Source organism: Dasypus novemcinctus, chromosome 9, assembly GCF_030445035.2.
Source record: "Dasypus novemcinctus isolate mDasNov1 chromosome 9, mDasNov1.1.hap2, whole genome shotgun sequence".
NCBI classification, from domain to species: domain Eukaryota; kingdom Metazoa; phylum Chordata; class Mammalia; order Cingulata; family Dasypodidae; genus Dasypus; species Dasypus novemcinctus.
In genome coordinates this window covers 117633513-117660344 of record NC_080681.1, presented here as the reverse complement: position 1 = coordinate 117660344, position 26832 = coordinate 117633513, and the positions used below count along the sequence as shown (strand labels likewise).

Below are 26832 nucleotides of genomic sequence, written 5' to 3'. Positions count from 1 at the left end.
TTTTTCAATGAGCCGGACAGCAATAAAGAAATATATATGACTGTTTTCTTTCTAAAATACAGGACTGATTATGTGACTGCAGCTGCCCCAAATCTTCAGGGGGTCCCCATCGCTCAAACCCTGGTATTTCAAGCCTGACTTGCTACAGTCTGTCTAGCTTTGCCTGACTCTATGATCATCATTTTCCAAACATGTCGCCCACTCACACCCCGTTGTTTCTCTGCTCAGCTCGGCAGCCCTTCCTCTCTGCTCTGCCCAAGCATTCATTCCTGCGTTCATTCAGTAGTCCAAGTGGACGTCGTGGTCCCTGACCCCTCGCCCAGCTGGAAAGAAGTATTTGTCTGTCTTCCACTCTGTGTAAGAAACCCCACAGGTTTTTGTACCTTATTCATTCATTCCTTCATTCAATGAATAGTTGTTAAGAGCCTACCCCATCAGTCTGCCTCTTTCCTCTCCTGTCTCCTTGACTCAGTTGTCAGTTCCCTGAGGGATGAGACCATGGCTCCTGCAGAGGGTTTTCTGGGGAGAACAGACAACAAGGTGTGCCTGGTATGATCCCAGTTTTCACCTGTTGTCCTGGTGAAATTATTCATGGTGCCCCTCCCACTCAGAAATTTCATTTAGGTGAAAAATAATATGAGCCCCTAATTATGCAAACAGTAGATGCTCAATAAATGTTAACAGAAAGAATGAATAGATGCACGGATGGATGAATGATAGAATTTGCTTTTCATGATTTAGGGATGCCGCTTTACTCTGAGCTGAAGATCAGAGAAGCACATACTGTGCGATGTGGAGGTCATTTTATTCTGGGCTCTATTGCCTTTGAGGTGTTTATAGGAATCTCCAGACACTGTCCTCGCAGGTGTGGGGATTTCTTTTAGTAAGATTCTAACAGGACCTCTGGCATGCTAAGAAATGACTGGTGGGAAGGCAACATTTGTGAATAACAGTATGACGGCTCATTGAACTTGAGTTAGGAAGTCGTTTCTAAAGTGAGGAAGTGGAGAGCACTATTGAGTGGGTTGGTTCTGGAGTCAGACCACCTGGGTGGGAATGACGGTTCTGGATGACTTTGAAAATGGCTTTGTCTCTCTGAGCCTCCACTTCCTCATCTATAAAGCGGGGATAATAATCTGTTGTGAGAATTAAATGAGATGATGAATGGAAACCATGGCATTTCACATATACAGTTTGACCTGATAAATGTCTGGCAAGCAGTCAATATTCAAGGAATGGTGGTTATTAATTACGAGCTTGCATCTGTTTGGGCTGATTTTTCGGCCTCCGTTTTGCTTAGCTATATAGGTGTTTCATTCTTTCATTCAAAACGTATTTGTGAGCACCAACTCGGTGTCAGGAACCGCCGTCAGGAGGAAAACAAAATGTTCCTTTTAGAGACTGAATGTATCTCAAGCAGTTCAGTGGCATGTGAATAGGCCATGGACTCAAAAGAGTCGTCTTGGGCATAGCCAGGACTGTGATAAAGTGGACCACAGCTTGTCGATGGTGAGGAGCAGAGGCAGAAGCAGAAGCAGGCTTGACCTGAACCTGATGGTGCTTGGAAACCAGCTGCAGAAGTCCTTTGCTTTCTCAAAGATCAGGGCTGAGAAAAAGGCTGGCTGGCAGGACTGAAGCACAGGTGAAAAGGCAGCCTTCCTGCATCAGCCAGGCTTTAGATAAGGCAGCAGAGCTGAGATTCCTGCCTGTGTGTCCTTGTCCTGGCTGTCCAGGTGAAGCAGAGATCCTGGAAGCTGCTCTTTGGTGTCATTCACTATATATTTGTTACCAGTATCATTGTCATCAGCCCCCTGGACCAGATGCCACTGGGTGAGGATGCTGGCCAGGTCTGCTGGGGAGGCAGTAGGCATCCCTGCCTGCTCTTTTCTCTTGGGGGAAATTCCATTTTCACAAACTTTTGACTGTGTATGTATGACTCATCCCATCTGGAATGAAAAGGCTGAGAGAATGAGAGGAGAACCTCAGATCCCCTCACCTGGGACTCCAAGACCACATTATGTTAAAATGTATACTCAAGTTGTATCTTGGGGTTGGTGGGGGGAAGAGGGCTAGAGGTGAGGGAGTTAGGTTTTCCTTTTCCCTTGGGTCTGAGAGAAAGTTGGGGCTGGTAGAGGGTCCCATCTTGACAGCGGTAGAGGGGACCCAGCCAACGGTACTCCCTTTGCTACAAGAGAGGCCACCATGGTTTAGGAAAGAGAATGTTCTTGGTGGGGGGCGGGGGGAGGGGGCAAGGCTTCTGCACACCAGAGCCAGGGGTGGCCCGTATTTACCTTACATGTTTCTTTTCAATTTTTTAAATTTTTATTTATTTAATTCCCCTCCCCTCCCCCGGTTGTCTGTTTTCTGTGTCTTTTTGCTGCGTCTTGTTTCTTTGTCCGCTTCTGTTGTTGTCAGCGGCACAGGAAGTGTGGGCGGCGCCATTCCTCGGCAGGCTGCTCCCTCCTTCGCGCTGGGCGGCTCTCCTTATGGGTGCACTCCTTGAGCGTGGGGCTCCCCTACGCGGGGGACACCCCTGTGTGGCAGGGCACTCCTTGCGCGCATCAGCACTGCGCATGGCCAGCTCCACACGGGTCAAGGAGGCCCGGGGCTTGAACTGCGGACCTCCTATGTGGTAGACGGACGCCCTAACCACTGGGCCAAAGTCCGTTTCCCCTTTCTTTTCAATATTATGATAAAAGTTTGTTAAGCATTGCAGTCAGACTAACTGGACTCTGGGATTTAAGAAAGCTGCCGATTTCCACGATTGGGTCTCAGCCTGGTTGAGCAGATTTTCAACTGTGCCTTCCAATATGGTAGCTACTAGCTACTAATACCTATTCCGTAATTAAAATGTGGGTAGTCCAAAGAGCTGTGACATGGGTGTCAAACATCAGATTTTGAAGACTTATTACCAAAAATGCAAAAAAACTCATTAAATAATTATTAATTTGGATGAGCTATAAAATGATAATATTTTAGGCATATTGGGCTAGGTCAAATATATTATTGACATTAATCTCCTCTTGTTTACTTTTCTAATGTGGCCACTAGAAATTTTAAAATTATACATGTGGCTTGATTATCTAGCACTGTTCCAGACATCTCTGAATGAACTTCAGAACTCCTGGGGCAGCCAAGATATGACAATACACCAGGGCAGATTTGTCCAACACCCCAGTAGCACCCCTTGGGAAGCTTCAGAAATGGTGGGTCAGGGAACCCCATTAAAGATGGTCCTTGCTGTGACTTAGACCGCTTAGTTGGGTATAAAATGGAAGGGTGACCTCAGGGGCTGGATCCCACGGTCATACCCGGTAGTAAAGGTACCAACCATCTTCATTTTGTTGTGGTCCTTTTGTAGTGGCCCCTTAAAAGGGCTGCAGCAGAACGTCAGGCCAGAAGCCCAAGACAGGCTGAGGAGAAGAGCTCCAGGTTCATCTCAAAGAGCTCGAAAGTGGCTCCTAAGCCCAGTAATCAACCTAGTAGTTCCATTTTGGGGCCTCAGGCGTTTGCTCACTCACCTCCTATAGATCACAGCTGTGCTGTATGTATAGAAGTTTATACCATGGATCCGATCACACATCTCTTCATGTAACAATTATATGGTATAAGAATCAGATGTTTTAAAGAGCAGGGACGCTACCCTGCCCAGATCCTTTTCTGGCTCTGCAAGCCCATTACCCAGGTCCTGGGACTTTGCTGCTAATGGCGTGTCATTGTGATCTCCTTCAGATGACTGCCATGAGCTACTGGTCCCCCCTCCCCTGTTCAGAGAGCCCCGTAGTCATGACCCACTGGTGCAGGGGCACAAAAACTCAGCCTTAAATGGGACAGCTCTGAGGTGCCACTTGTGACCCAGAGCTCCCTGGTGATCAGGCTGAGGCTTTGCCTAAAATCACACCCTTGTTTGGTTTCTCCTGGAGGTACTTTCTTAATAAATCACTTGCTCCCAAATCCTTATCATAAGAATTTGCTCCTGGGGAACCCCGAGAAACACAGGATGGTCTTGGGTGCATGTCCTTGAGTGGGGGACACCAAACCCTTAAGATGCCCTTGCTGGGAGCCCCGACTCTGTGCCCAGTAAGGTGGGGGCTGCAGGACCAGGAGAGGCCCCAGTGACCGGCGCCGGCGCGGCCCACGTCTGTGGAGCAGCAGTGAACATCACGCCAGCAGCCATTGTCTTTCCCTTTGGCCATTTATTTTATTGCTGTTTAGTCAGAGACCCTTCCCCAAACATCTTTCAATCTCCATCGTGGCCTCTTTTACAGAAAGTTCAATCTGTGGCCGGCTTCTTGCTGTCGTCTCTACACCCCCTGCCCTCTTACATGAAATAATTCTAAATAAAGATCGAAAGAGGAACTTGGCTGAGTTTTGCAACACAGAATCATAGTCTAGAACTACTTTTCTAGGAAGTGGGGGCAAGTCCAGTGGGGAACGCCCACACCGAGGGCGGCCAGTCACACTGGGCAGGGAAGAGAGCTGGGAGTGAGTGCCTGGATCCTGTGGGCTTCAGAAACACCGAAAATTACTAACTTATCAATAAAGCCACAGAGCCTTAGAAAACTCTATAAAGACACACTGTTTCCACACGGCCAGCACTCAACTTCCTCTTAAGGTAGATTAGAAGAAAAAAAAAGAAAGCAAGCCCACCAACTCACATTAACCAAACTCACAAACATGACAAACGCTAAATCTCCAGATAAACACCCTCAAATAGGCACGTGGTGTCTCTAGCTCTGGGGCTGGAGAGATCTGGGGCCGAGGGTTCCCTCCCCCCAGGGGCAGAAGCCACTGTCCCCACAGTGGGGACGACAGCTTCTGAGGAATCTTGGGGTCTGACCTGTTGGGTGGTGCTGGCCCAGCTGGACGGGAAGGAGGCCTGTGTGAGGACTCCCATGTCACCAAGGCTGTGGCTTGCAGGAAGCTTTGTGCTCTGCATTTCCTGAATACAGCGGACTAGTGTGTCCAAAAAGCACATCACTGGAAGGGCAAATGCTGGCCATTTAAACGCAAAGGCAGGGACTGGGCCCTGTTTGTGAACCACTGCATCCTCAGAGCCCAGCACTTGCCTGGCACTTGGTAGGCATGCACCAAATATTTGTTGAATGATTGGATGAATAATCCAAAATGAAAATCCCATTCCCCGAAGAATACAAATTTATAACTGTTCCCTTGGTTAGGAATTGGTTTTCTGGAATTATGATTCATTCTCCTAAAGCCACCTGGCCCTAAAAGAATGCTTTTTAGTTGAAATTGAGTCTTTCCAGTTGGAACCAAGGAATTAATCTGGTTATGTCCAAATATTAGGGTCTTCAGCAAATGCACTGGTGAATTTCAATGAGATTATCCATCTCCAAGGCCAGCTGCTGGCCTAGAACTGGCCGTCCAGGCTGGAGACCTAGGCCAGGGTCCTTACATGTGGGTCTGATACCTGGGGAAGAGGGGCAGGTTGCCATTTATGCCCTGGGGGAAGGACCAAGCCTGGCAGGTGTTGAAGAAGCTCTTGTCTAGCTGCCTAGAGAAATGGCATCAAGACCAGGAGGAAAGGAAGTGGTGAGGGAGTGGGGGGCAGGGAGGGGGCCGAGGACTGACCAGAGAATCGAGCACCAGGCAAGAGAAGATGGATAGGGCTGACCCTGGGGCAAATTTACACACCAAGCACTTGGGTCACAAGGTGTTTAGCTCTCAAGCACCTGAGAGCCAGTGTCCATGGGAAAGATGAAGCCCAAGTGGCATCTCTTAAATGGTGATGGCTGTTCTAATAAAGTCTGTTCCCAGCGAAGGTTCTAAGCTAGATTATTGGACCCTCAGGGAGTGGAAAGGACTAGCTACCAGTGTCTACACAGCAAGGAGAAAGCCAAGAGGGTTTGAAAGAGGCTGGTGAGGAATGAATAATTGGAGGCAGCCACCTGGCAGCCCCGAGGGAGGTGAATTTAATGAGGCTGGCAGGTCAAGGTTTGTGTGGGGTCCCACGTGTTCTACCTTGAGATTGAGGGCATGGCTAGTGGAAGGACTGGCGATCCCAGAACCCCCCTCCCCTCTCCCCGAATTCACTTTTGGAATAGAGACTAAGGATTCTTTGGGGAATGGTTTGGGTACATGGTTTTGGGGCTTAGTTTTGTTTTTAGGTCAAGGCAATACAGATGCAAATGCCCAGTGATTTCCAGGAAGGACAGCGTTGAGGCTCCCCATGGGTGGCTTCCGTGGGCGCTGAGGCTCCTCTCGGGGAGGGCAAGGCACAGACACCCCAAATCCCACCCCACGTCCTGAAGGTCTCCCAGTCCAGTCCGTGTCAGGCAGGTGGCGGTTTGGAGGGGCACGAAGGGTCTGGAGAAGGCAGGGAAGGAGGAGGGTGTCCAGGCCCCCGGCTCAGGGCACCATGTGCCACCACTTGAAGGCGAAGGGCTTCCGGCGCACGTTGGTGCCGCAGTGGACCTCCCCCAGAAACTTGTGGTAGGCGGAAATGTCGTCGATGAAGGTGCAGCAGAGGCCCAGGGGCTCCAGCAGCGCGCGCACGTGCTCCTCCAGGCAGCACTCCTCCTCCATCTGCGGCCCGAACGGCTTGGGGATGCCCAGGTCCTTGTCGAGCACAATCATGTTCACCTGCGGACAGTGCCCGTGAGGGCGCATCGGCCGTGCCCCGGAGCTGTCCTAGCTCCCTGGGCCCTCCCGGAGCCTACACGGGAGGCCTATTACTATCCCTGCTTTGCGGTGGAGGAAACTGAGGCACAGAGGGACTAAGTAACTCAGAGCGGAAGTGGAAAACCAAGCAATCTGTATGCGTGCGTTGTAAAGGTGTGTACACGTACGTACATATGCATGCATGTGCATGTACACGTGTGCACACATGGCATAGGTAAATTTGCATGAGCATGTACACGTACATACATTCATGTGTGCATTCGTGCACATACATGGGTATATGTATGTGCATATATGAATATGTATCTGTGCATGCGGGTATGTATGTGCATGTGTGTGTACATGTGTGTATGTGTTTTAACCTCTTTCTCACGGAGGACTCCCCTCTATGACAGCAAGAATTCCTGCCGTGCGTAAAAGACTTTTGAACTTTTGCAAGGCACTTTCCTGTCTGTTAAGGTAAAGGACCCCCCAGTACCCTGGAGAGGACACTAGGACACATGTATCACCCCCCGGAGGGAACAGAGAAAGGACAAGTGCCTGGGGTGAGGGGCGGTGAGGCCACAGGACTGGGACCCGGCTGCCCGCTGACTGGCCGGGGCGGCGGTCGGGGTCCCAAGCGCTCACCATGTTTGGGAAGAAGGCTCTGGCCTGGCGGTTCTCGTCCATCTTGAACAGAGCGGGCAGGTCGATGATGTCCTGCTCCGTCAGCCCCAGCTCCTTCTTGAGGATGTCGCGGTTCCAGTCCAGGCAGCGCTGGGCGGGGGGCGGGGGTGGGCATGTGGCGGTGAGGCCACACCCCTGCCCCCTTCCTAACCCTGCCGCTGTCTGCAGACGCAGGCCAGGGGTCCTGGCGCCCCAGGGGCCTCCCAGCACCCGCCTTGCACCCCACCATCTCTCCCAGGGCCCCTCTCCCCCAGGCATCAGTAACAGTAATCGTAACGAGAAGGAAGACGAAGACCCAGAAAGAGTGACAAGGCTGTCACTTGCTGGGCACTGGGAGCCAGACCCGGTGCTAGGAGCTTCCCCCACAGTACCTGCCTGACTCCTCCGGCCACCTGCAAGGTGAGACTCACACTGCTGGGTGTGTGATAGTGATAAGAGAAGCTACTGCGCACTGAGCGGCAGGCACTATTTGGAGCGCTTTGCATTTATCACTTATTTAAGCCTCACAACCTTGCCCCCCGACCCAATGGTAGACACCCTATAATTCCTTTTTAGAGGTGAGGGAATCAAAGGCAGGGTCCTTGGTGATTTGCCCAAGGTCCCACTGTCATAAATGGTGTGGCCAGGATTTGACCTCAGATCTACCTGATGCCAAGAAATGACCACCGAAGAGACGGTCCTAATAAAGTCAACTTTCAAACAGCCATCGAGGCGTCTTTGTGGCCTGTCCCTTGCTGTCACTTCCCTGGCATCCACTGCACCTGCCCTCTGCAGTGTACATCCATGTTGTTAGGTTGGACCTGTCCCCCCACAGCAGGGGAAATCTAATTAGTGGACTCTGCTCCTTCCTCCTTGGCCCAGTGATTGGTTCAAAGATGGGGAGTAACTCTGACCAGAGTGATTGGTTTAGGTTGCCTTAAACAGAGTGAAATGCAAGGCTTTGGTTCACTTAGCAGAGGGCATAGAAAACCTCTCTGTGGATGGCATGCTGGGTGGATGTGAGATCTTGAACAGTTTGCAGCTGGCTCCTACCATGAGAATGCCTGCAGAGCCCAAGAAGTGCAGAAAAACGGAGCTGGAGGCCTGATCAGCCTGTGTCTGAAACCCACTCCGTGGCTGGACTTTCCTTTTATAGGAGCCAATAATGCCTTTTTTCTCTCATTTATTTTTCAATAATACCTTTTTGTTTAAACCAATTTGAGTTGAATTTTCTGCCTTTTTTTTTTTTAAACAAAAACCAAAAAACAAACCTTGGTCCTTTAACATATGTTCATGCAAATAGAGATTTAATTCAAAATACAAACCTCCTGACTAGATATAACCTATTTCTGGATATAACCTTTAGGACTTGGGGACTCAGAAATTGCGGTCTAGCCATAGACAGATAACTTCAGGGACTTGTGATCCCCCTAAAACGATTCAAAATTTAGGGAAAATGTTCGTGTCAAATATTTCAAATGCATATTTGAAAAAATAATGCATTTTTCTGGAGACAAGGTGTGTAGCTTTCATCCCATTAGTTAAAGGGGTGTGTCTCCCCCAGGGGTTCTGGGCTCTAGGCCTGTGGACACCTTGCCTCTCTGGCGCTGCCGGAGGCGCCTGCTCTTCCAGGTCTCCCGCCTGCTCTTCCAGGTCTCCCGCCTGCTCTTCCAGGTCCCCCGCCTGCCTCTAACCTCTTCCCGCCTGTCCGCCCCACCCTCTGGCTCCTGGTTTACTCTCCCTTTTGGCAAGGAGTAAAGCAAGGAGGCAGAACCGAGTGCCGGCGCCCTTCCTCACGCACTCTGGGCGGGAGCCCCTGAGCCCTCGGCACTCCCCGCAAAGGCCTGAGGATGGGAGGGGTGCCTCTCCCCGCCGGCGCCCTCTGCCCGGCCCCCAGCCCGGCGGCCCGCGCTCACCTGGAAGTATTGGTTCTCCTGTATGAGGCTCTCGTTGGACAGGATCTTGTTGATGGTGATTCGCTTGCTGCTCATCCCACCCAAGCCTGGGGGTGTCAGGGGACAGGGCTGGTTCAGCCGCAGGGGCCCAGGCTGGGTGGCCCCTTCCACCAAGGCACCCCCTTCTCCAGCCTCTGGGCTAACTGGTGGGTTGGGGTTGGAGAGATGGGGCTGGGGACAGGCTGGGGAACAGGACGGTGACCCACGGGGAAATCAGGCCCCCTTGCCTGGGGAGGGCAGCACACACTCCTCTCTCCAGGGGAGCCTTGCCCTCTCTCGGGCCAGGGGGTGGGCGTGGGGGGTGCAGGCAGCTTTCTGCGTTTCCATCTAGAGTTTGCTCCGAAGGATGAGCAGCAACCAGGGTAAGTGTGGCAGATGCAGAGTGTCCAGAGGTGTCACCCTCCCTGGACCCTGCTACTTGCTCGGCTTCTGCCCTGGGCTGTGCCTGCCCCAGGGGCTTCTGTTTAGTAACAGCGACAGTGGCGCTCAGTGCGCACCTGCTATGCAGCACGCACACTTCCCAAGGCTGTACCTGGATTAACTTATGTAATGTCCCCACAGCTCTAAGAAGTAGCCACTACCACTAAAGAGGAGGAAACTGAGGCACAGAGATTAAGCGACTTGTCCAAGGTCCCCCACTCCAGAGCTTATGCTAGTAACCCCTGTATTTTTTATTTTTTGCCCCATCTGGGAAGAGCCTTCTGGTCCCTTGTACTTCCCAGGCTTGTAGCTTATGAGGGGCAAAGAGATCAGGGCTGGCAGGCTCTGCTCCTGAGCTGTCTTCACACCACCACTCGGCTCTACTTGCACAAAGATAATGGTCCCTCTAGCCCATGGGCAGCTTTTAGGGTGTGTTTAACTATAGACAGGAAGTTTCCAGAAGGTCAGGACTTATGCCTGTCAATCCAAGGGGAATCAAAAAAGGACAGTGTTTTTAAATTGGTCTTGTCTGCCTTAGACACAAGTCACTGCCGGAACACTCTCTGGATTTGGAGGGCAGCTGGATATTCAAATATCACCCAGCCTCAGAATGTGCACTTGAGGAGTGAGGTATACTGGGGATATCAACGTGAAAAGTGACAAAAGCAACTTAAGAAAAAGCCTGTAAGGAACCTGTCTAACCTGGCTGCTGTCTGCACCTGACCAGCTGCCCTCTTTCCATGACCACTTAGCGGCGACCCTCCTCCCCCTCCGGGTGCACCCAGTGATGAACGTCTAAGTCAGGCGGATAGCTGCTCACTCTGGGACAACGGTGAGGACTTCTGACCACACCTTGGCTCTGTCGAAGCTCACTTTTCTTCCTGTCCCTGAGCCAAATGGGATTTCCCCCTTATCTCCCTCGCTACACTACAAGCTCCTCGAAGGCAGATCACCATGTGTCAGTTCTGAACTATTTAACTCTCCTCTGGGTCTGGTGCCGTTTTAAGTGCACAGACGCTTCTTCGGAAGCAGCAGTGCTTTGCACTATTGATGATCAACAGTGCATGGCCCAAAAAGAAAAATTAAAAATAACAAAACAAAACAAAACAGCGCATGGCTCAGTGGCCAACCCAACCCCGGTCTCAACAAGGGTCACAAGAGGCCAGGGCTGCTTCCTACCATGGTGGCCCCGTAAAGCACGGGGCAGGCCGGACGCCCGGGTTAGGAGCTGGGTGCTCAGGGACCAAGCGCTCACTGAGGGCCTCCCGAGGGCCCGTCCGGGGCTCCGGGTCCCCCTTCTCTGCCAAGGCCCTGTGACCACTCACCCTTGAACATGATGGCCTCTCCATGGCCCTCCTTCTGCTTCTCTCGGAAGAGCTTGTAGCAGGCCGAGGTGCTGGCCATGAGCATCCGGAATTGCTGCGGAGACAGTCCAGAGGGACAGCGTCAGCAGCAGAAGGAAGGTGGCAACGGAGCCCGGAGCCCGGCCCGGGGACCCAGGGACCTGTCTGCTCCTGGCCTCAGGCCTCCCTCGCTGAGGGGCCCTGGAGGGTTTCCTCTGTCTCCGTTTGCACTTCTCATCCTTCCTGCCACAGAAAGCCTTCCACCTCAGCTGAACACCACTGGGTCAAAGCTCAGAGTCAAAGGCGGCCTTGGGTGGAATGGAAGAACTCTTCCAAGTTGCCAAGAGGCCAGGCCATTTGCATGCAATTTCCCGGATATGGAGACACAGCCGTTCCTTCTACTCCAGAAAAATGAAAGAAGCTCTTTCCAGAACCCCAGGCCCGCAGCCCATTGCTCTCTAGCATGTGCCAGAGTAGCCACCAGCCCCACAGGCCCGCAGAGCCCTTGCAATGTGGCGAGTCCCGAGTGGGACGTGCTGTAAGCTCCACCGCAGACTGTGAAGGCTGAGTTGGAAAAACAAACGCACGGTCTCTCATTAATGGTTTTTACTGATTACACATTGAAATGCTAATATTTGGATAGCCTATGGTTAAATAAAAGATATTCTTGAAATTAACTTTCCCTGTTTCTTCTTACCTTTTTAATATGTGGCGTCTAGAAAACGTCAGCATACATAATATCGTGATATGGCTGGACTTCATGGCTCGCGTTCTATTCCTGCGGGACTGCACTGCTCTAGCGACTGAATCTCTTCCTGGAGTCCTCTCAATGCCACAGCGACAACATATTAATACAGCCGGCTTCAGCCTACTTCCTTCTTCCTCTTCCTTCTTTCACTTCCCGTAGACCCTGCCGCCTGCCCCACTACCCTGGTCACTCCAGCCTCAGGGACCAGCTCACCTTTGTGCCTGGGATGGGGACAAAGGCCATGAACTCGTCCACGTGGCCCACGGTCAGCCAGTCCGAGTAGAGCTCCACAGGTGCCTGCACCTGCTGGGCCTGGAGGAAATCGCGCACCACCTTGGTCATCCTCCGGCCGCCGGACCTGGGGTGGGGGTGGGGAGGCAGCCCTTAGAAGGTGGCCCCTCATGCCTGCCTGGCCGGAGAGCCTGCAGGAGGAGTTCAAGCCCTCCTGCACCCCAAACCCAGGGCGCACCAGCAGAGAAGTCACGGCAAGGAGTCCAAGCCTTGGCTGAGAGACACCAAGAGCGGGCAGGGGGCATTTGAGCCCAAGGGGCGAGGGGGAGGCAACAGCTGCAGCCACGCCCTGTGCGAAGGGCATGGAGACCCGCCTCCGGCCCCCAGGCTTCTTCCTCCCAGCCAAATGCTCGGTGCACAAGCAGCCCAGGCCACCCCTAAAGGAAAACGGTGACCTCCCACCCCTGCTGTCCCCAGCCCCGCCCCGGCTTCTCTTACAGGGGAAAGCTGCTTCCGATGAGGATCCGGCCCAGGGGGTATGTCTTGCCATTCACGGTCACCGGGGGGCTGACTTCCAGGTTCCCGAAGGAATCGAGGCTGGTGACGGGCTCAAAGATGGGCTCCCGGGTCACGTAGCCGAAATCTGGACCCTGGGCAGGGGGCACACACCAGCCCTTAGTCTCCTCCTGCCCGGAGCCCTCGGCCCCCTAGCCAGCCACTCTCTGACAGCGACTCTTTTACCGCCTTTGGCCCAGCAGCGTGGGTCCTTAGCCTCGGGGTCGGTTGTCCACGTTCTCATTTCCAGAGCAGGCGGGGCTTGTAAGCATCTCGGTGTGAGTGTGGGAATGCACGTGAGCGTGTGACAGTGTGTGTACATATGTGTGAACCTCTATCTTCCAGACACCAATACCTAATCATGATGTTAGCATTAGGCCTCGTTTTGTGCTATTAATGTCCCTGTGTGTCTTAATTTCTCTGGCCCACAATCTCCCCATCTGTAAAAGAGGTGTCAGATTAGGTGATCTGAGGCGGGCTGCTGGACTGAGTGATTGTTCCAGAGATCTGCTACCCTCTTCTAGTCAGAGGACTTTGCATACGGACCCATTGCCTTGTGACTTCCAGTACCTCTCTGTCAAAGGAATATACTTCCCCGTCAGGTGACTTAATTGGATCAGTGAAATATGAGCAGAAGTGATGGGTGCTGGTTAGAGAAAGAAGTCCTAAGCCCCACTGTGTCTGCCAACTCCCCTTGTCTTCTCTTGTGCCAGGAGAATGGCATTTCCCACATTAGGGCTCTAGAGTGAGAAAGACTCAAAGCAGCAGAGCCATAGATGACCAACCAGCAGTCAACACAGAAGGTGAGTGAAGAATAAACATGTTATTGTCAGCAACTGCGATTTGGGGACTGTTTGTTACTGAAGCCTTACCTTGCGAAAGCTGACCAATACAAAGTGGGAATGGCAGATATGTAACATGCATTCTAATCCAACCCATCCCCAATCAACCATACTTTCCCACTGAGCCCAAACGTAGCCTCAGAATCCTTCTTAACTTTGACAGACTGGTGTTGGCACATGAGATTATTGACTCCCTGAATTTTAAAGTTCTTTGCATGATTTTTTTTTTTTTTTGGTGAAAAAGCAGGGACCTTATTTGGGAACTTGCAATGGGGCTGGGACTAAGCTTGCCAGACAAAAATGAGCAGAGTGGGAGGATGTAGCTTATCCTGGCCCAGCTGAGAGTCTCAAAGGACAGCTGCGCTGGGTGGGGTAGATCACTGCAGCTTAGCGCTTTCTCGCTTCGGAGCCCCAGCTGGCAAGGGGTGAGCTTGCTGGAGGCTGGGGCAGCTGCGGCTTTACAGCGTCGCACTGGTGGGCAGGCACGCAGCACAGAGCCCAGCCTGGCCCCTGGCCCCTGGCCCCAGGAACAATGTGGCCCGAGGCCTTGGACCCAGGCCAGCCGCGGGAAGGGGAGAGAAGGCCACGGTTCTCATGCCTGCGGTGGCTCCTGTCACCAAGTTCAGCAACCAAGGCTGTGGAATGGTAATGAGAACAAGAGCTAATAAAGGTCACGGCATCAGGGGCAGCACTGCTGCCCGACCACCCTTCATCTCCATGATGAGCCTATGAGACCAATGCTGCTGTCATCCCCATTTCACAGAGGCGCAAACTGAGGCCCAGGGAAGTTCAGTGCTTGCTCGCTAGCGCACTGCTGCTAAGGCACAGAGCCACGCTCAAGTCCAGGTCTGCCTGACACGCTAGAGCTTTGTGCTCACTCCCTTCGCTCTGCCTCCTCCCTGTGATGAGGGGACCAGGTTAGGGAAACGGCCTCAAGAAGCTGGTGTGAACCTGGCCAGGGGAGGCCGCCCTGCGTGTGAGTTTGGGAAAACCACCCAACCTGCCCCGTCCCTGTTTCATGCTGTTGGGGCACAAAAGGAGTGGTATAGGCCTCTAGTACTGGGGATGTCAGATTGCTTAGGAAAAAAAGCCAAAAACCAAGTATGAGCAGAAAACCACAGCCTCAAGCTCCTGATGAGCTCTGAAGTTGGAACTGTGATTTTTGACAACTGCATAAAGTTATCTCTGAAAACTTGTTTTGCTGCAAGTGGGAGGCAGGGCAGCGGCAGGGCTCAGAGCCTCCGGAGTGGGCCCTTGGCTCCCTTCCTGGGGTTCTCCTTCCCCAAGAGAAAACTGTACAAATCTTAGGAAAGCCTTAGCTGTTGGAGCAGGAAAGAAGCTTAGCGGTCACTACCCTGACTGGCCTATTTGGCAGATGAGAAAATGGAGGCCCTGGGTGCCAGACTCATTGGCTCGAGGGTGCCCAAGGCCTCTGACCACTCTGTCCTGGCAGGGTCCCCAGGACAGGCCTGCCAGGTGGCGCTCAGCTTCTCTCACCAGGAGCTGCTTCACTGGGAAGTCCTTCAGGTTTCCATCTCGGGGGGAGTCCAGCACCACGGGGAAGCCTTTGTGGGGGGCCTCGATGTAGCCAAACTCGATTTCGTCCTGTGGGGACCCCAAGGAGAGCCGTCAGATGAGCCTGGTGCTGGGGGGCAGGTCGGCTCCCGTGGGGAGGCCCCTCCCACGGGCACCGGGGAACGGCAGCCCGGGCGGGGCTGGAGGGGGCCGGTGAAGACACAGGGGGCTGTGCCCAAGAGCAGCGCGTGCAAAGTCAGTCTCCCTTGTAGCCTGTTCTCCAGGTCGGTTCTCCACCCTGCAAGCAGCAGTTTCTCATGGATCTTTCCCGAGTCCCTGTACACCACTAGCCTGTCTGTGCACATATGGCCCCCTCTGTTTTTAAAAACAGAAGTGGTAACACCGTGGCGCGCACTCTGAGTCTGCGGCACGAAGGGCCTCATTCCTCCTCTAGCAGCTGCGTGATTCTCCAGGGCAAGGCTGCGCATCATGCACTTAACCGCCTCCCGTGCGTGGATGTCTAGGCTGCTTTCCAGTCTTTCGCTCACCTGGATCCAGCGGTCCCCCCGGTTCAGGTACTGGAAGCAGACCTTCAGTTCACAGTTGGTTTTCTCAACCAGGTTCTTCACCTCTTTCAGGAACAGGTAATTGTCCTTCATGCTGAGAAGTGTGGGGAAGAGAGGGCAGCCAGGAGGACGGGGGAGGAGGGACAAGGGATGTCCCCGAGGTGGTGACAGCAGCACCTCTGGGCCATGCCGGGAGGTGTGAGCCATCTGTGTTCACTGTCACCTTTGTAAAGGCTGCCAGTCAAGCCAGGCTCTCTTGTAAATTCACCCACTTGTGTGGCGTTTGCCAAGGTCATGGGCAAATGAAATGGGGGGGGGGGTCTCACCCTCACCTGCCACAAAGCCTCACATCTCTGAACTCCCTAGATTTTCAAGAGACCCCTGCCCAGGGGGAGCACAGTGCTCCCTAGCACAGAGGCAGGGGACCGGCTGGGGGACCACGGGGTCCCTTTTAGTGCCGCCAGCCACACGCTTGGAGACACGTGCCCCCCGCTTTTCATCTTGCTGTGTCTGCCCAGATGTAACAGCTGCTCAATAAAGATTTCTTCATTAATGAGAGAGAGGAGCTGAAGATCCATGGCAAGGAGGCTCCCAGCAGCATGGTACAGGGCCCAAAAGGGGGAAAGAAATGGTAGCTATTGCTTTTATGGCACGAACTCTGTGCCAGGACCTGCTACATCTCACTCAATTCCCCCTGTGACTCTGCGATGAGGGTCTTTCAGAGAAAGTGAGGCACAGAGAGGCCAAGTGAGTTGTACAAGGTCACACAGCCGGTAAGTGACAGAATCAAGTCTCCAACTCAGACCCACCTGACCCTGAAGCCCTGGCTCTAAGCCACATGGCCCGTCGTGTCTCTGGGCCGTGGCCACCCCTTACCAGCACACAAACACGGACACTGGAGGCAGGATGCTGGGGGTCATGATCCATGGAGCAATCCGGAATGTCACAGTGTCCGTGAAGATGGGTGTCAGGGGAATGGCCTGGGTGCAGGAGAAAAGGGGGAGAGGAAAATGTTTCACCAAGGTGAAGTCCCCTACTGCTTTTCACGCTTGCCTTCCAAAGCAGGTGAAACTGATAAGAGTAGAACGTTTATTGAGCACTGACTGTATGCCAGGCCCTGTGCTAAGTATTTTTATATGTGGCAATTCATTTCTGCCTTACAACAGCCCCAGGGGCAGGTTAGTATCTTGTTTTACAGATGGGGAGAACCTGTCACGGAGATGTGAAGTAACTGCCCAAGGTCACGTGGGCAGCAACCGGGAGAGCCAGGACGTGAACTCAGGCGGCTGCCAGCGCTCGTAAGCACCATCCTATCTTGACCCAATCACAGTTCTCTTCCTGAAACCGGCCCACCAGATGGCCAAGCCAGCGCCGCGCTGCCTTCTGCTTTCGCTCCGGGCACCTTGCCCTCTTCTACGTGTGTGCGTTTTAAAGTTGCATGGTCTAGACTGTACTTTGTTTTGTTTTGTTTTTAGGAGGCACTGGGGATAGAATCCAGGATCTTGTACATGGGAAGCAGGCACTGAGCTCCCCCCACTCCTCTATTCTTTGTTTTAAAGAAAGGTTCAGGCAACTTGCCTGGGACCTGAGGGAAAACAAGATATGATTCCAGTGTCCTCTGAGTGGCTGGCTTTGAAAAGCGACAGGAAACCAGCCCTGCCTTTGATGGGGAGGCTAGGGGTGGTGAGGCTGTGGGCACAGCTTGCCACACCTGCCTGGCCACTTGCCTTTTCCGTCCGGGATTTTTTTTTTGTAATAAGGAGATAATCTGTGTCATATGTGTGTCTGGTGTATGTGCTATACATATAAAAGGGACCTGGGCATTCCTGAGGAGTAGGTAGAGCAGGTAGGGGGTCCGGGAGCCCAGCTCAGAGGACCCTGGCAGGCATGTATGGGCAGGTGGGCACGCGGAGGCTGTGCTCCGGGGAGCAGCCCCCTGACCCCCATCCCGGCCCCCGGGCAGCCCCACACTCGCCTCGGCCATATACTCCAGCAGGCTGACGTGGATGGAGACCAGGCCCGAGAAGCCCTCGTCGGGGAACTGCAGGCCTTCCACGAAGAAGAGCAGCTCTGCGGAGCCACCCGTGTACTTGACCACGTGGTAGAGCTTCCGCCGGCCCAGGATGTGGATGTAGCGCTGGCCGAAGAACGGGTCTGCAGGGGAGATGACCAGTGTCAGGTCCTAGCCCCTTCCGGGAAGAGGCCAGTGGGGTGGGATTGTCGGTGGGGACAAGATGGCAGAATAGCTTGTCCTCTGGGGGCAGGTAGAAAAGCACAAGCAGAAAGTGCCACCCAAATGGCCGTGGCCTGGGCAGCGTCATCGCCTCAGCACTGCTGGCTGTTTGCTGGCTCTGTGGCTTTGAACAAACCAGCCTCTCTGGCTTCTGGCTTCCTCATCTATCACACACGCTAATGCTTTCATGACGACACATTTGGAAGTGGCAGAGAACAATAACTGAGCAGCTGGTGGGGTTAGGGAAGGATATTGTTGCTCCTAGTTTACAGATGAGGAAACTGAGTCTTTGAAAGAAGAAATGGCTTGTCCAAGGTCATATAGCTAATAGGTGGCTGAGCTGGGACTCAAAGTCAAGTGTAATTCGAACCTCAAATCCTCCTCCCCTTTATATAAATAAACCACTTGTACCAAAAATTCCTCTCCGTTTATAGTGGAAGGCATATGGGCATAAAGACTTAGGGCCTCTGCTGGGAGGAAGGGCGGGGTTCTCCAGGCCTCCTGCTCCACTGAGGTCATCCAGCTTGTCACACTGCTGTCCCCTCTGCCCCCAACAGTTGCTGCCCTCCTTCCTTCAGGCTTTGATTTGTTTGGAGCTTCTGCAGCCCCTGTTCTTCCCAAGCATGGCCCTCCTAACCATGTGTGACCTCTATTGGCCTGGAGGGACTGTCACCCATGCGGGGACAGAGCCACACTTGACAGGCCCAGCCCGAACCCAGCACCTGGCAGCAGTCAATAAAGGTTTACCAAATGAATGCATGATGCCCTCTACAACCCAGCACCTGGCAGCAGTCAATAAAGGTTTACCAAATGAATGCATGATGCCCTCTACACGCCCCGTGGGAGAGGCAGGGGGAGAATTCCCCGGTCAATTCAGAGCACGTGTATTGAGTTGCTGCTCTGGGACCAGCACGGGCAAGGACCTTCAGGGGAGACGGCGGTGGTCCCCACGGAGACCCCTATTGTTCTAAGAGCAGTGCTCAGCCGATGATAGGAGAAAGCGGGTGTGGGACGCGTCGTAACGGAGCAGCAGAGGCAGAGGTGCTATCTGGTTTCACGGGGGGCGGGAGGGGAGGCAGGGCGGGAGCCCTTGAGCAGAGGAGGCGGCGTTGGATGCCCCAGCAGGGCAGCAGAGATGGGGAGCCGTGGGGAGAGGAGATACTTGCTCTGGCAAAGCCATGGAGGTAGGACCCTATGCAGTTCCAGAAGGAGTTTCTTTATGCCCTGAAGAGCTGAAAGGGCAGAATCGGGTTCAAGCTTAGCACGATTGTCAACAAGCACAATGGAAATGGTTAGTGACCGGGTGGCCTGGGGGTCAGAACGTGTAACTAGAACAACCCCAGCACGAACAAGGTGCTCAGTGGGAACTCGTGAACTGTGTGGGTGAATCACTGAAGCCGCGGCTCAGGATGGCGCCGCGTAAGGGACAATGCACTCAATCAACTAAACTCTGGTCAAGTATCCGACTAAAGGTAGGTTACCTTAGTGGTTATTACTTCCAGAGTCAGAGAGACCTGGGTTCAAATCCCACTCTGGCCTTATAAGCTACAAAACCTCGAGGAATTCACTTAACCTCTCGAGCCTCAGTTTACTCATCTGTTAAATCGGATAATAATACCTGTGCCACAGGATTGTTGCGAGATAGAATGACACAGCATTGGTAGACTCACTAACACAGTTGGGACCTGCTGACGTCACTGTTACAAGAGCCCATGAATGAGTCAGCGTGTCCCAACCACTAAACTCATGACCTTCTCATCGAACAGCTTCCGGACAGGTGGTGAAGAAATAATACCTTGCTTCACTCTCGCTTGAATGGGTAGATTCAGACACGCTGAATGTCCCAAGGAGCTTGTCACAGGCCAACAGGGTAGGTGACATCCTTCTTACCCAGTCGCTGGGCCGATCCATGCTGATCTGTATAATTAAGACAACCCTCCCCAGGCACTTGGCCCCCCCAGGTCTACAGGTTCCCGGATGCACTTGACCTGATCTCAGGGGAGAGACCACAGGCCTGTCTTTGCAGAAGTGGCAGCTCCCAAGCTTTCCCGGGGCTCGGGGCCACCAGCGGCTCTGCCAGGCTCTGGTGTGGGAGGAGGGGCCGGGCCAGGGAGTGGGTCAGGTGGAAGGACACGGTCAGTCCACTCGCCGGCAGCGCCTCCCCGCCCCTCCGTGGCCTGGCTCACAATGCGTCTCTCTGTCCTCCGTCTCTTTCTGATGGTTGGACCAGCTCCAGGCAGGGCACTTCCTTGGTGGGAACAATCCAGCCATTGTCCCTGGAAGCCGTCTGCCCCATCCCCTGTCCCCAGCTAGGAGCAGACCGGCCTGAGCATGGCTGGCTCTTGCTGCAGGAACCAAAAAAGCCTCTCTATGGAGTGGCCCCAGGGCCACCCTGCCCCCAGGCACTGGCTCCGGCTGGCCAGCCACGTGGCAGGGGTTGACATTACCCTCCCAGTCACCTTGGAGCAATTCCACCTCCCAAGGAGACTCCTTGACAGTGTGTCTGACCGCCTGGGTCTGCCCGGGATGAAGGATTTCCTGGGGTAAGGGGCTTTCAGTACTAAAACCAGGAAAGTCCTAGGCAAACTGGGACTAGCTGACCACCTATCCTCATAGGAAGGGCTGAGACCCCAGTTTTGGGGACTTTGGATCAGAAGCAGAGGGTGGAAGACAGACACCTCCAAACAGCCCTGGAAACTTGTGTCTACTCCAATCATTATAATTCATCATCGTCATCATAATCCTAACACAAAAATCATCAGCAACAAGTGCCCTTTAGAGAGAGCCTCCCGGGGCCAGGCCCTGCCCTGAGTGCCTTACGCAGGGTCCTCATTTACGCCCCCCAACCAGCTGAGGCAGTCGGACCAGCCTTATCCTCGTAACGTCGTAGACGAGGGACCCGAAGTGCAGGCTGGGGAGGAGGGTTCCTGGGTCCAGGCTGAGAACCCGGGCCTCTCTGACTCCAGTGCCCCCAGCGCGATCCCCGGGGCCCCGGGGAGAGCTAGTCCATCCCTGCCAGGACACAGATGCCTCCTGACACTCGTGTCCCATGGCACAGGTGTCCTCTACAGGTACAGTCCGATTTTGACAAAACCCCAAAATGTTTGCAAGGGAGGAAAGAAAACTGCTTCGGATGAAATATTTTTCATCTTTTTTTGTATGTGGCGCAGAGTATTCATCAAGGATTCCACATTTTGTGGGGTTGTCACTGTCTCAGTAATGGTTGCCCCGCAGGATGGGCAGCCCAGGAAAAGACAGACCTTGGGGAACGGCTGTTTTCGAAGCACTTGCAAGGGGGCTCCTCTTTTTCCTTGCTTATGCAGGTGGTGAGTGAGGGGGAGGGATGGTACTGCGGGGCCAGACCCGAATCCACCCCCTCCTGTTAGCAAAAAGAGGAGCGTCCTCGGCAACGTCCAGACATCGCTATTAGCAACGCGTCGAGGGCCTGCCTGCATCCCTCCTGTGCCTGCTGGTGGCCCCACCCCTGCGGCCACCCTGGTCTGGCCGGGGTAAACATCAGTGTCTCTGGCCCCTGCAGCAGGGGAGCTGGCCTGGCTCTGGGGACATTCCAACCTGTGTGAAGTCACTTCCCCGGGGCCGGGTGGCTCTGAGGGAGTGCTGGCATCAGGTGGCATCTACTGCTGTCCTGGCTAAATCACCCTGAGATGGGGGTCCAAGGCCCCCACAACCAACTGCCCAGGTTCTAGTGGCCCTGCCCAGAGTTGGCAACAAAGCTAGTCCAGGGCTCCTGGGACCCCCGGACAGGTGGGCCCGAAGGACAAGCCCCAAGTGGCAAATTGCAAAGCAGACTCTTTTGCTGAGGGAGCTTTTTAATACATAAATCACAGCTCTTGAACGGCTTTCCAGCGCCCTCAGAATATCTGAGCCCTCTGCATGCTCGGGGGCCTGTCTGGCTTGCTGACCTTGTCTCCAAATACCTTCCTCCATTCTGGTCTTCTTTCTGCCCCTCCAACACTCCCAACTGGTTCCTGCCTCTGTGCTTTGCCCTCTCTGTTCCCTCTGCTTAGAACACCCTTCCTGTAGCCTATGAACGGTCAGTCCCGTCTCACTGTTCGTATGGGTCTAGTTCATGGGGGCCCTTTCTTGCCCACTCAGGCTACTGCTGTCCCCGCCATTCTCTAGTGCTTGGTCTATTTCATTTCCTTCTGTTCATCGTGTCTCCTTCACTAGACTGTCAGCTCCTTGAGGGCAGGCAGGGGTCACTGTTCACAGGTGACCCCAGCACCTAGCACAGTGCCCGGCACTAAGGGGGCACAACACGCATTTACAGAAAGAATGAGACCCAGCAGGCAGCTACGAGGACTAGCTCCATGAAGGAAGCGCATTCTTTACACGGTTGGGGCCCAGGGCACCCTGTCGCCACCTAGAGGAAGAAGGGGTCAGCGACTTGAGGGCACCCACAGCAGCTTCAGGGAGGAAGCTGGAGGCAGTTCTCAGCTCTAGCCAGGCCGGGGTGGCCAGAAAAGCCCCGGAGGTGGTGCTTGCCCCACGTATCAGGAGGTTGACAAGACTCTGGGAAAGAGGGGCCCCAAAAGCCCTTCTGCCCCTGGTCACACAGGTGTCATGTACAGGTATACTCAGAGTCTGACAAGTTTGGGCCTCTGGGTTCTACATCAGCCCCTGTCACTGTAAACGTCCTTGAGGGGAGGAAAGTCAGGTCAAGGGACACCACGGGACAATAGCGTTTCCCGATCCCTTTTGCTAACGGGTGCAGCCTCGGCCTTCTCCTGCCACCTGCACCTGCAGGGCCCATGGCTGCCAAGGAGGGCTCTGGGGAGGGTGGCCATGGAGGACGGCCTTGGCCCCAGCAGGGTGGGCTCGGTGGGGACTGAACGGACGGGCATAGGCTGGGCCGGGGCCACTCACTCTCGACGTAGAAGACGCCCACTTTGTCCGAGTCCGACATGGAGATGTAGAGGACGATTTCGTATCCGGCCGGGAGGCGGTCAGGGCCTTTGGTCCGCAGGATCATCTGGGACATGTCCTTGAGGTCTGAGAGGGAGAGGCCGAGGCGGTCAGGGTTAAGAGGCTTGCTGCAGGAATACTGACTTATGCGCACCCTTTACTTCATGAGCAGGGACAGGCTCCCCACATGCATAGCGTGGAAGCTAGAAAAGCACGAGGGAGATTGAAAAACCAGTCATCTCTAACACCAGAGGCAGCACCTTATTAGCCTTTTCAGGGTTTCCTTCTGGTCCTTTTTCTGGGTACGTGTGCAATTTTTGGAAACGTAGTTGCACTTGAGGTGCATGTACAGAATTGCTTTCTGTTTTTCATGAGCATGGCTGTTTGAGTCCATCACCCCCAGGAGGCTCCCAGGAAGCCCCCAGCCCCCTCGGCCTTGGCCCAGCCCAGGTCTCGGCATGGACGTTCCCACCACTCCCCGTCCCATGCCCGCGTGTGGGGCCCGCTGGCACCTTCCTTGCTGTAGACCTTCTCGTCACTGCAGTCCTCCTTGGGCAGCCAGGGCGTGTCTCGGTCACAGTTCACCAGCAGGATGGCCCCCTGACCTTCAGGTCCCCAGGTCCAGGATGCCTACAGCAGCAGGGAGAGAGGTCAGGGCTCACTTCTCCGTCTGCCAGCAGAGAGGCCCCAACCAGTGCCAGTGCAGATCCCACGGGCTCCTGGAGAGGCCGCCCAGAGATAAGACGAAAGAGCAGCCACAAGGTGTGGGGGCAGCGGCGACCAGGCAAATGTGAATTCCCAGCTCTGATGCCCAGAGAGGATCAGTGCAAGCGTCAGAGGCAAGTCTGGGGGGAGGCTGGTGGCAGAGAGAGACACAGAGAGCCGGGAGGCTGGCAGGGGCATTTGTGAGTTTCCCGTCAGGTGTGCCTGTGCTTGGAGGCAGTGGAGGCCAGAGAAACGAGCAGACATACATCCTACGACATGTCCCGAGGTCCCGAGAGGGGGTCAGGGACAGACATGCAGATAGACAGACAGACGCCCAGCTGTTTCTAGACTTGCGCTGAGAGCTGGGGACCAGCAGGATAGTCTGTTTTCTACTCAGCAGCTGGAGAGATAACTCAAACAAGCTCCATCCAGATCACATCACCTCCCAGCTAAAGGCCTGTCAGAGGCTCCTGCTGACCTAGAATAAAGCCCGAATTCCTCACCGTGGCCTGCTAAGCTTCGGGAGCCCTGCCCTGTCTCCATCTCGTCCCTCTACCTCCCCCCTCGCTCCCTCGGTTCCAGCCACCTGGCTGCCTTCCCTTCCTGTTCCACAAATTCCACAAAGACCCCTGGCTCTCAGGTCTGTGCCCAAGCCGGTCCCTCGGCCTGGACTGCCGCCCTCCCCGCCTTCGCCTGGCCACTCCATCCTCCGTCCAGGAGGTCCCAGACCAGAGCAGCGTCCCTGGGATCACACGCGTGGCACCGCGTAAGCCCTTTTCCGGAGGACTCGGTCCAGTTGTGATGGAACATCCCCCCATGTCATTGTTTACTGAACGTGGGTCCTTCCCCTCACTGGACTATGGGTGCCCCCAGGCCAGGAGCTGCGTCTCTCCTTCTTTCTGCATCCCCAAGGCCTGGCCTGGCCCTGGAATATAAAAGATGCTCAACAAATATTTATGGGATGAATGAAGAAAAGGGGAAAGCATCCCTGGCTCAGGTGGAGACGTTCAGGCCAAGTTTAGACCCGCAGGGACTGTGTGACTTCGCTGGGGATGACTTAGACCCTCTCTGCCCCGCTGCAGGGCCTCAAAGGCCTCGGTGGGGTCAGCAGTCACGTGGCTTGGCCTAAGACGCAGAGAACCCTTGTGTGGGGCTGCCTGGCAGCTGGGTGAGGGCAGCTGCCTTGGAAAGGTAGGGCCGAGCCCGTGTCCCACCGAGGAGCCCGGCACAAGGGGCGAGCCCTCCCCCATGCTCCCCAAAAGGCCTGAGGCCCCCCTGCCCCACATGGACCCTGGCTTCTTACTGGTATTAATTTTATTTTTTTTTAAAGTATCAGTTTATTTATAATGCAACCTGGACTTTTGATTGTTTTTATAAAAGTAACATGGGCATGGCAAAATTTAAATGACCCAGAAGGGCAGAAAATGGAAAATAGAAAATCATTAGAAGCAACAGCCTGCATCTTCACAAACCAAAACTGATGGAGCTTAAAAACTGGGTGGGGAAAAAAAGGATCAAGCTGAGGTTGAGTATAAATGCTATCTGCCCAAATTAAAAATACATGCACGCCAATAATACTGCATATTTTGCAAGGAACATAAGAACAGAAAGAGACACATTGAACCCATTAAAATGGCTGTTTGTTGGGAAGGAGGATGGAAATGGGGAATGCAGGATCAAAGAGAATAAGTGACTGAACCAGCAAACTAACAAAGGGGAGCAAAGCTGTGTGCATGACCATTGAGAGAACATGCCTTCCACTGAGAATGATTAATCCAGCCTTCTGCTCCCAAGTCATCCTCTTCCCCAGTTGTAAATTAAAACAAAATAATAAGAGCAATGATGGGAAGCAGATTTGGCTCAACTGATTGAGCGTCCTCCTACCACATGGGAGGGCCAGGGTTCAAACCCAGGTCTCCTGACCCATGTGATGAGCTGGCTCACGTGCAGTGCTGATGCACGCAAGGAATGCCGTGCCATGCAGGGGTGGGCCCCCACGTAAGGGAGCCCCAAGTGCAAGGAGTGTGCCCCTCAAGGAGAGCCGCCCTGAGCAAAAAAAGCACAGCTTGCCAAGGAGTGGCGCTGCAACACAGAGAACTGACGCAGCAAGATGACACAACCAAAAGAGACAAAGACTCCCGGTGCCGCTGACAAGAATCCAAGCGGATACAGAAGAACATACAGCGAATGGACACAGAGCAGACAACTGGGGTGGGGGGGGAGGGGAGAAAAATAAATAAAAAATAAATCTGAAAAGAGCAAGGCTGTGCAGCACTTCCTCTGTGGCCGGCATATTTACTCCTGGCCACGGCTCCCCACCCTGTGAGGTAGAAACCGAGACCTCGGGCCCTTGCTCAGCGGCTGTTCTCGCAAGGAGCTGGGGGCCGTGTGGGCGGGTCGTTGGTTTGCTGTGGGTCTGGGAGGCTGCCTGGGCCTCCGTTTCCTCCTCTGTGGCACGGGGATCCCCCTGTGCTGCAGGAGCCAGTCTGGGGCCCCGCCGGGAAGCCCCCGGTGCAGGGCTGTGCCTGCGGCTAGCGAGGTACCTTCCTCGGGTTGTTCTTCTCCACCACTCCGTCCCGGTCTGCGTCCACGTCCAGGGAGATCTCTGGGGACAAGACACACAGGTAAGGTGCTGCCGGGCCTGCCGGGCGGGGCGCCGCAGGGACAGAGGAAGTCGGGTGGCGTTAGGATGCAACGTGGCCACCGGGAAGGGGGCGGCCTTGTCGAAGTCCTCTCGTCCAGCCCCTGCCTCAACACCCTCCAGCCCCTGGAGAATGTCGGCAGGCACGGCGCAGGGCTTCCCAGCTTCTGGAGGCGAGGTCCGGCCAGCCCCTCGGGGGTCGGTAAGGGGCCCCCACCACTTCCTCATCCCTCAGTCTGTGCTGGGTGGTGGGTGGGACACATCTCACTTTACAGGCCTGGGAGCCGTGGTTCAGACAGGGCAAGTCACGTGCCCAGGCCGTGCAGGTGACATGGGCAGAGCTGGGGCGCACGCTGTGGTTGGTCTGATTCAAAACCCATGTTTCATAAATGCTCAGGTGTAGAAGTCCATAACAGCCTTTCCCAGTCCGTCCTGGGCCTGTGTGCACGGGCGCACACGTGCATTTGTGTGTGTGCACACCTCTCTTTCCCCCAGGGACTAAGGGTTTCCCTTTGGGTGGGAAACTGGCCTCCACCCCCTCTGCCTGTGGGTGCCCATAAGGCCAGGCCTCTAGAGGAGGACCCAGGGTGGGGACCCTGCTTCTCCCTTCTCTTGGGAAAGGGGCCTTTGGTACCCGGGGCCTGCCAGGGGACAGGCTTCATGGGGACTGTACGAGGCAGGGGAAGAGCCCAGGGGTTAGCTAGGTTGAAAGGCTGGTTCTGTTTGCTTTGGGCAGGTTAGACAGCCTCTCTGGGCCCCAGTGTCCCCACCTGCAAAGTGGAGCCCTTTCTGGTTAGACGAGCTGCACGACCTGCAGTAGCAGGCATTTCTACTCCGGGGTCGGGTGATTCTGTTGTGGGCACCG

The 26832-nt window shown here is 54.4% G+C and overlaps 1 protein-coding gene across 1 annotated transcript in view; it reads right to left on the bottom strand.

Moving 5' to 3' along the window:
• Positions 1–4176: 4176 nt before the first annotated feature.
• Positions 4177–26832, bottom strand: part of PADI2 (peptidyl arginine deiminase 2) — a 40389-nt gene continuing 17733 nt past the window's right edge. Inside the window, exons 4-16 of the mRNA XM_058304299.2 lie at positions 25870–25931; positions 23134–23251; positions 22583–22708; positions 17438–17616; positions 16339–16442; positions 15445–15556; positions 14879–14986; positions 12483–12634; positions 11967–12111; positions 10988–11081; positions 9204–9289; positions 7270–7398; positions 4177–6603 (exon numbers count right to left, since the gene is read on the bottom strand). Coding sequence (XP_058160282.1) covers positions 6370–6603; positions 7270–7398; positions 9204–9289; positions 10988–11081; positions 11967–12111; positions 12483–12634; positions 14879–14986; positions 15445–15556; positions 16339–16442; positions 17438–17616; positions 22583–22708; positions 23134–23251; positions 25870–25931 — 1649 coding nt within the window. The 3' untranslated portion in view covers positions 4177–6369. The remainder of the gene's footprint in view (positions 6604–7269; positions 7399–9203; positions 9290–10987; positions 11082–11966; positions 12112–12482; positions 12635–14878; positions 14987–15444; positions 15557–16338; positions 16443–17437; positions 17617–22582; positions 22709–23133; positions 23252–25869; positions 25932–26832) is intronic.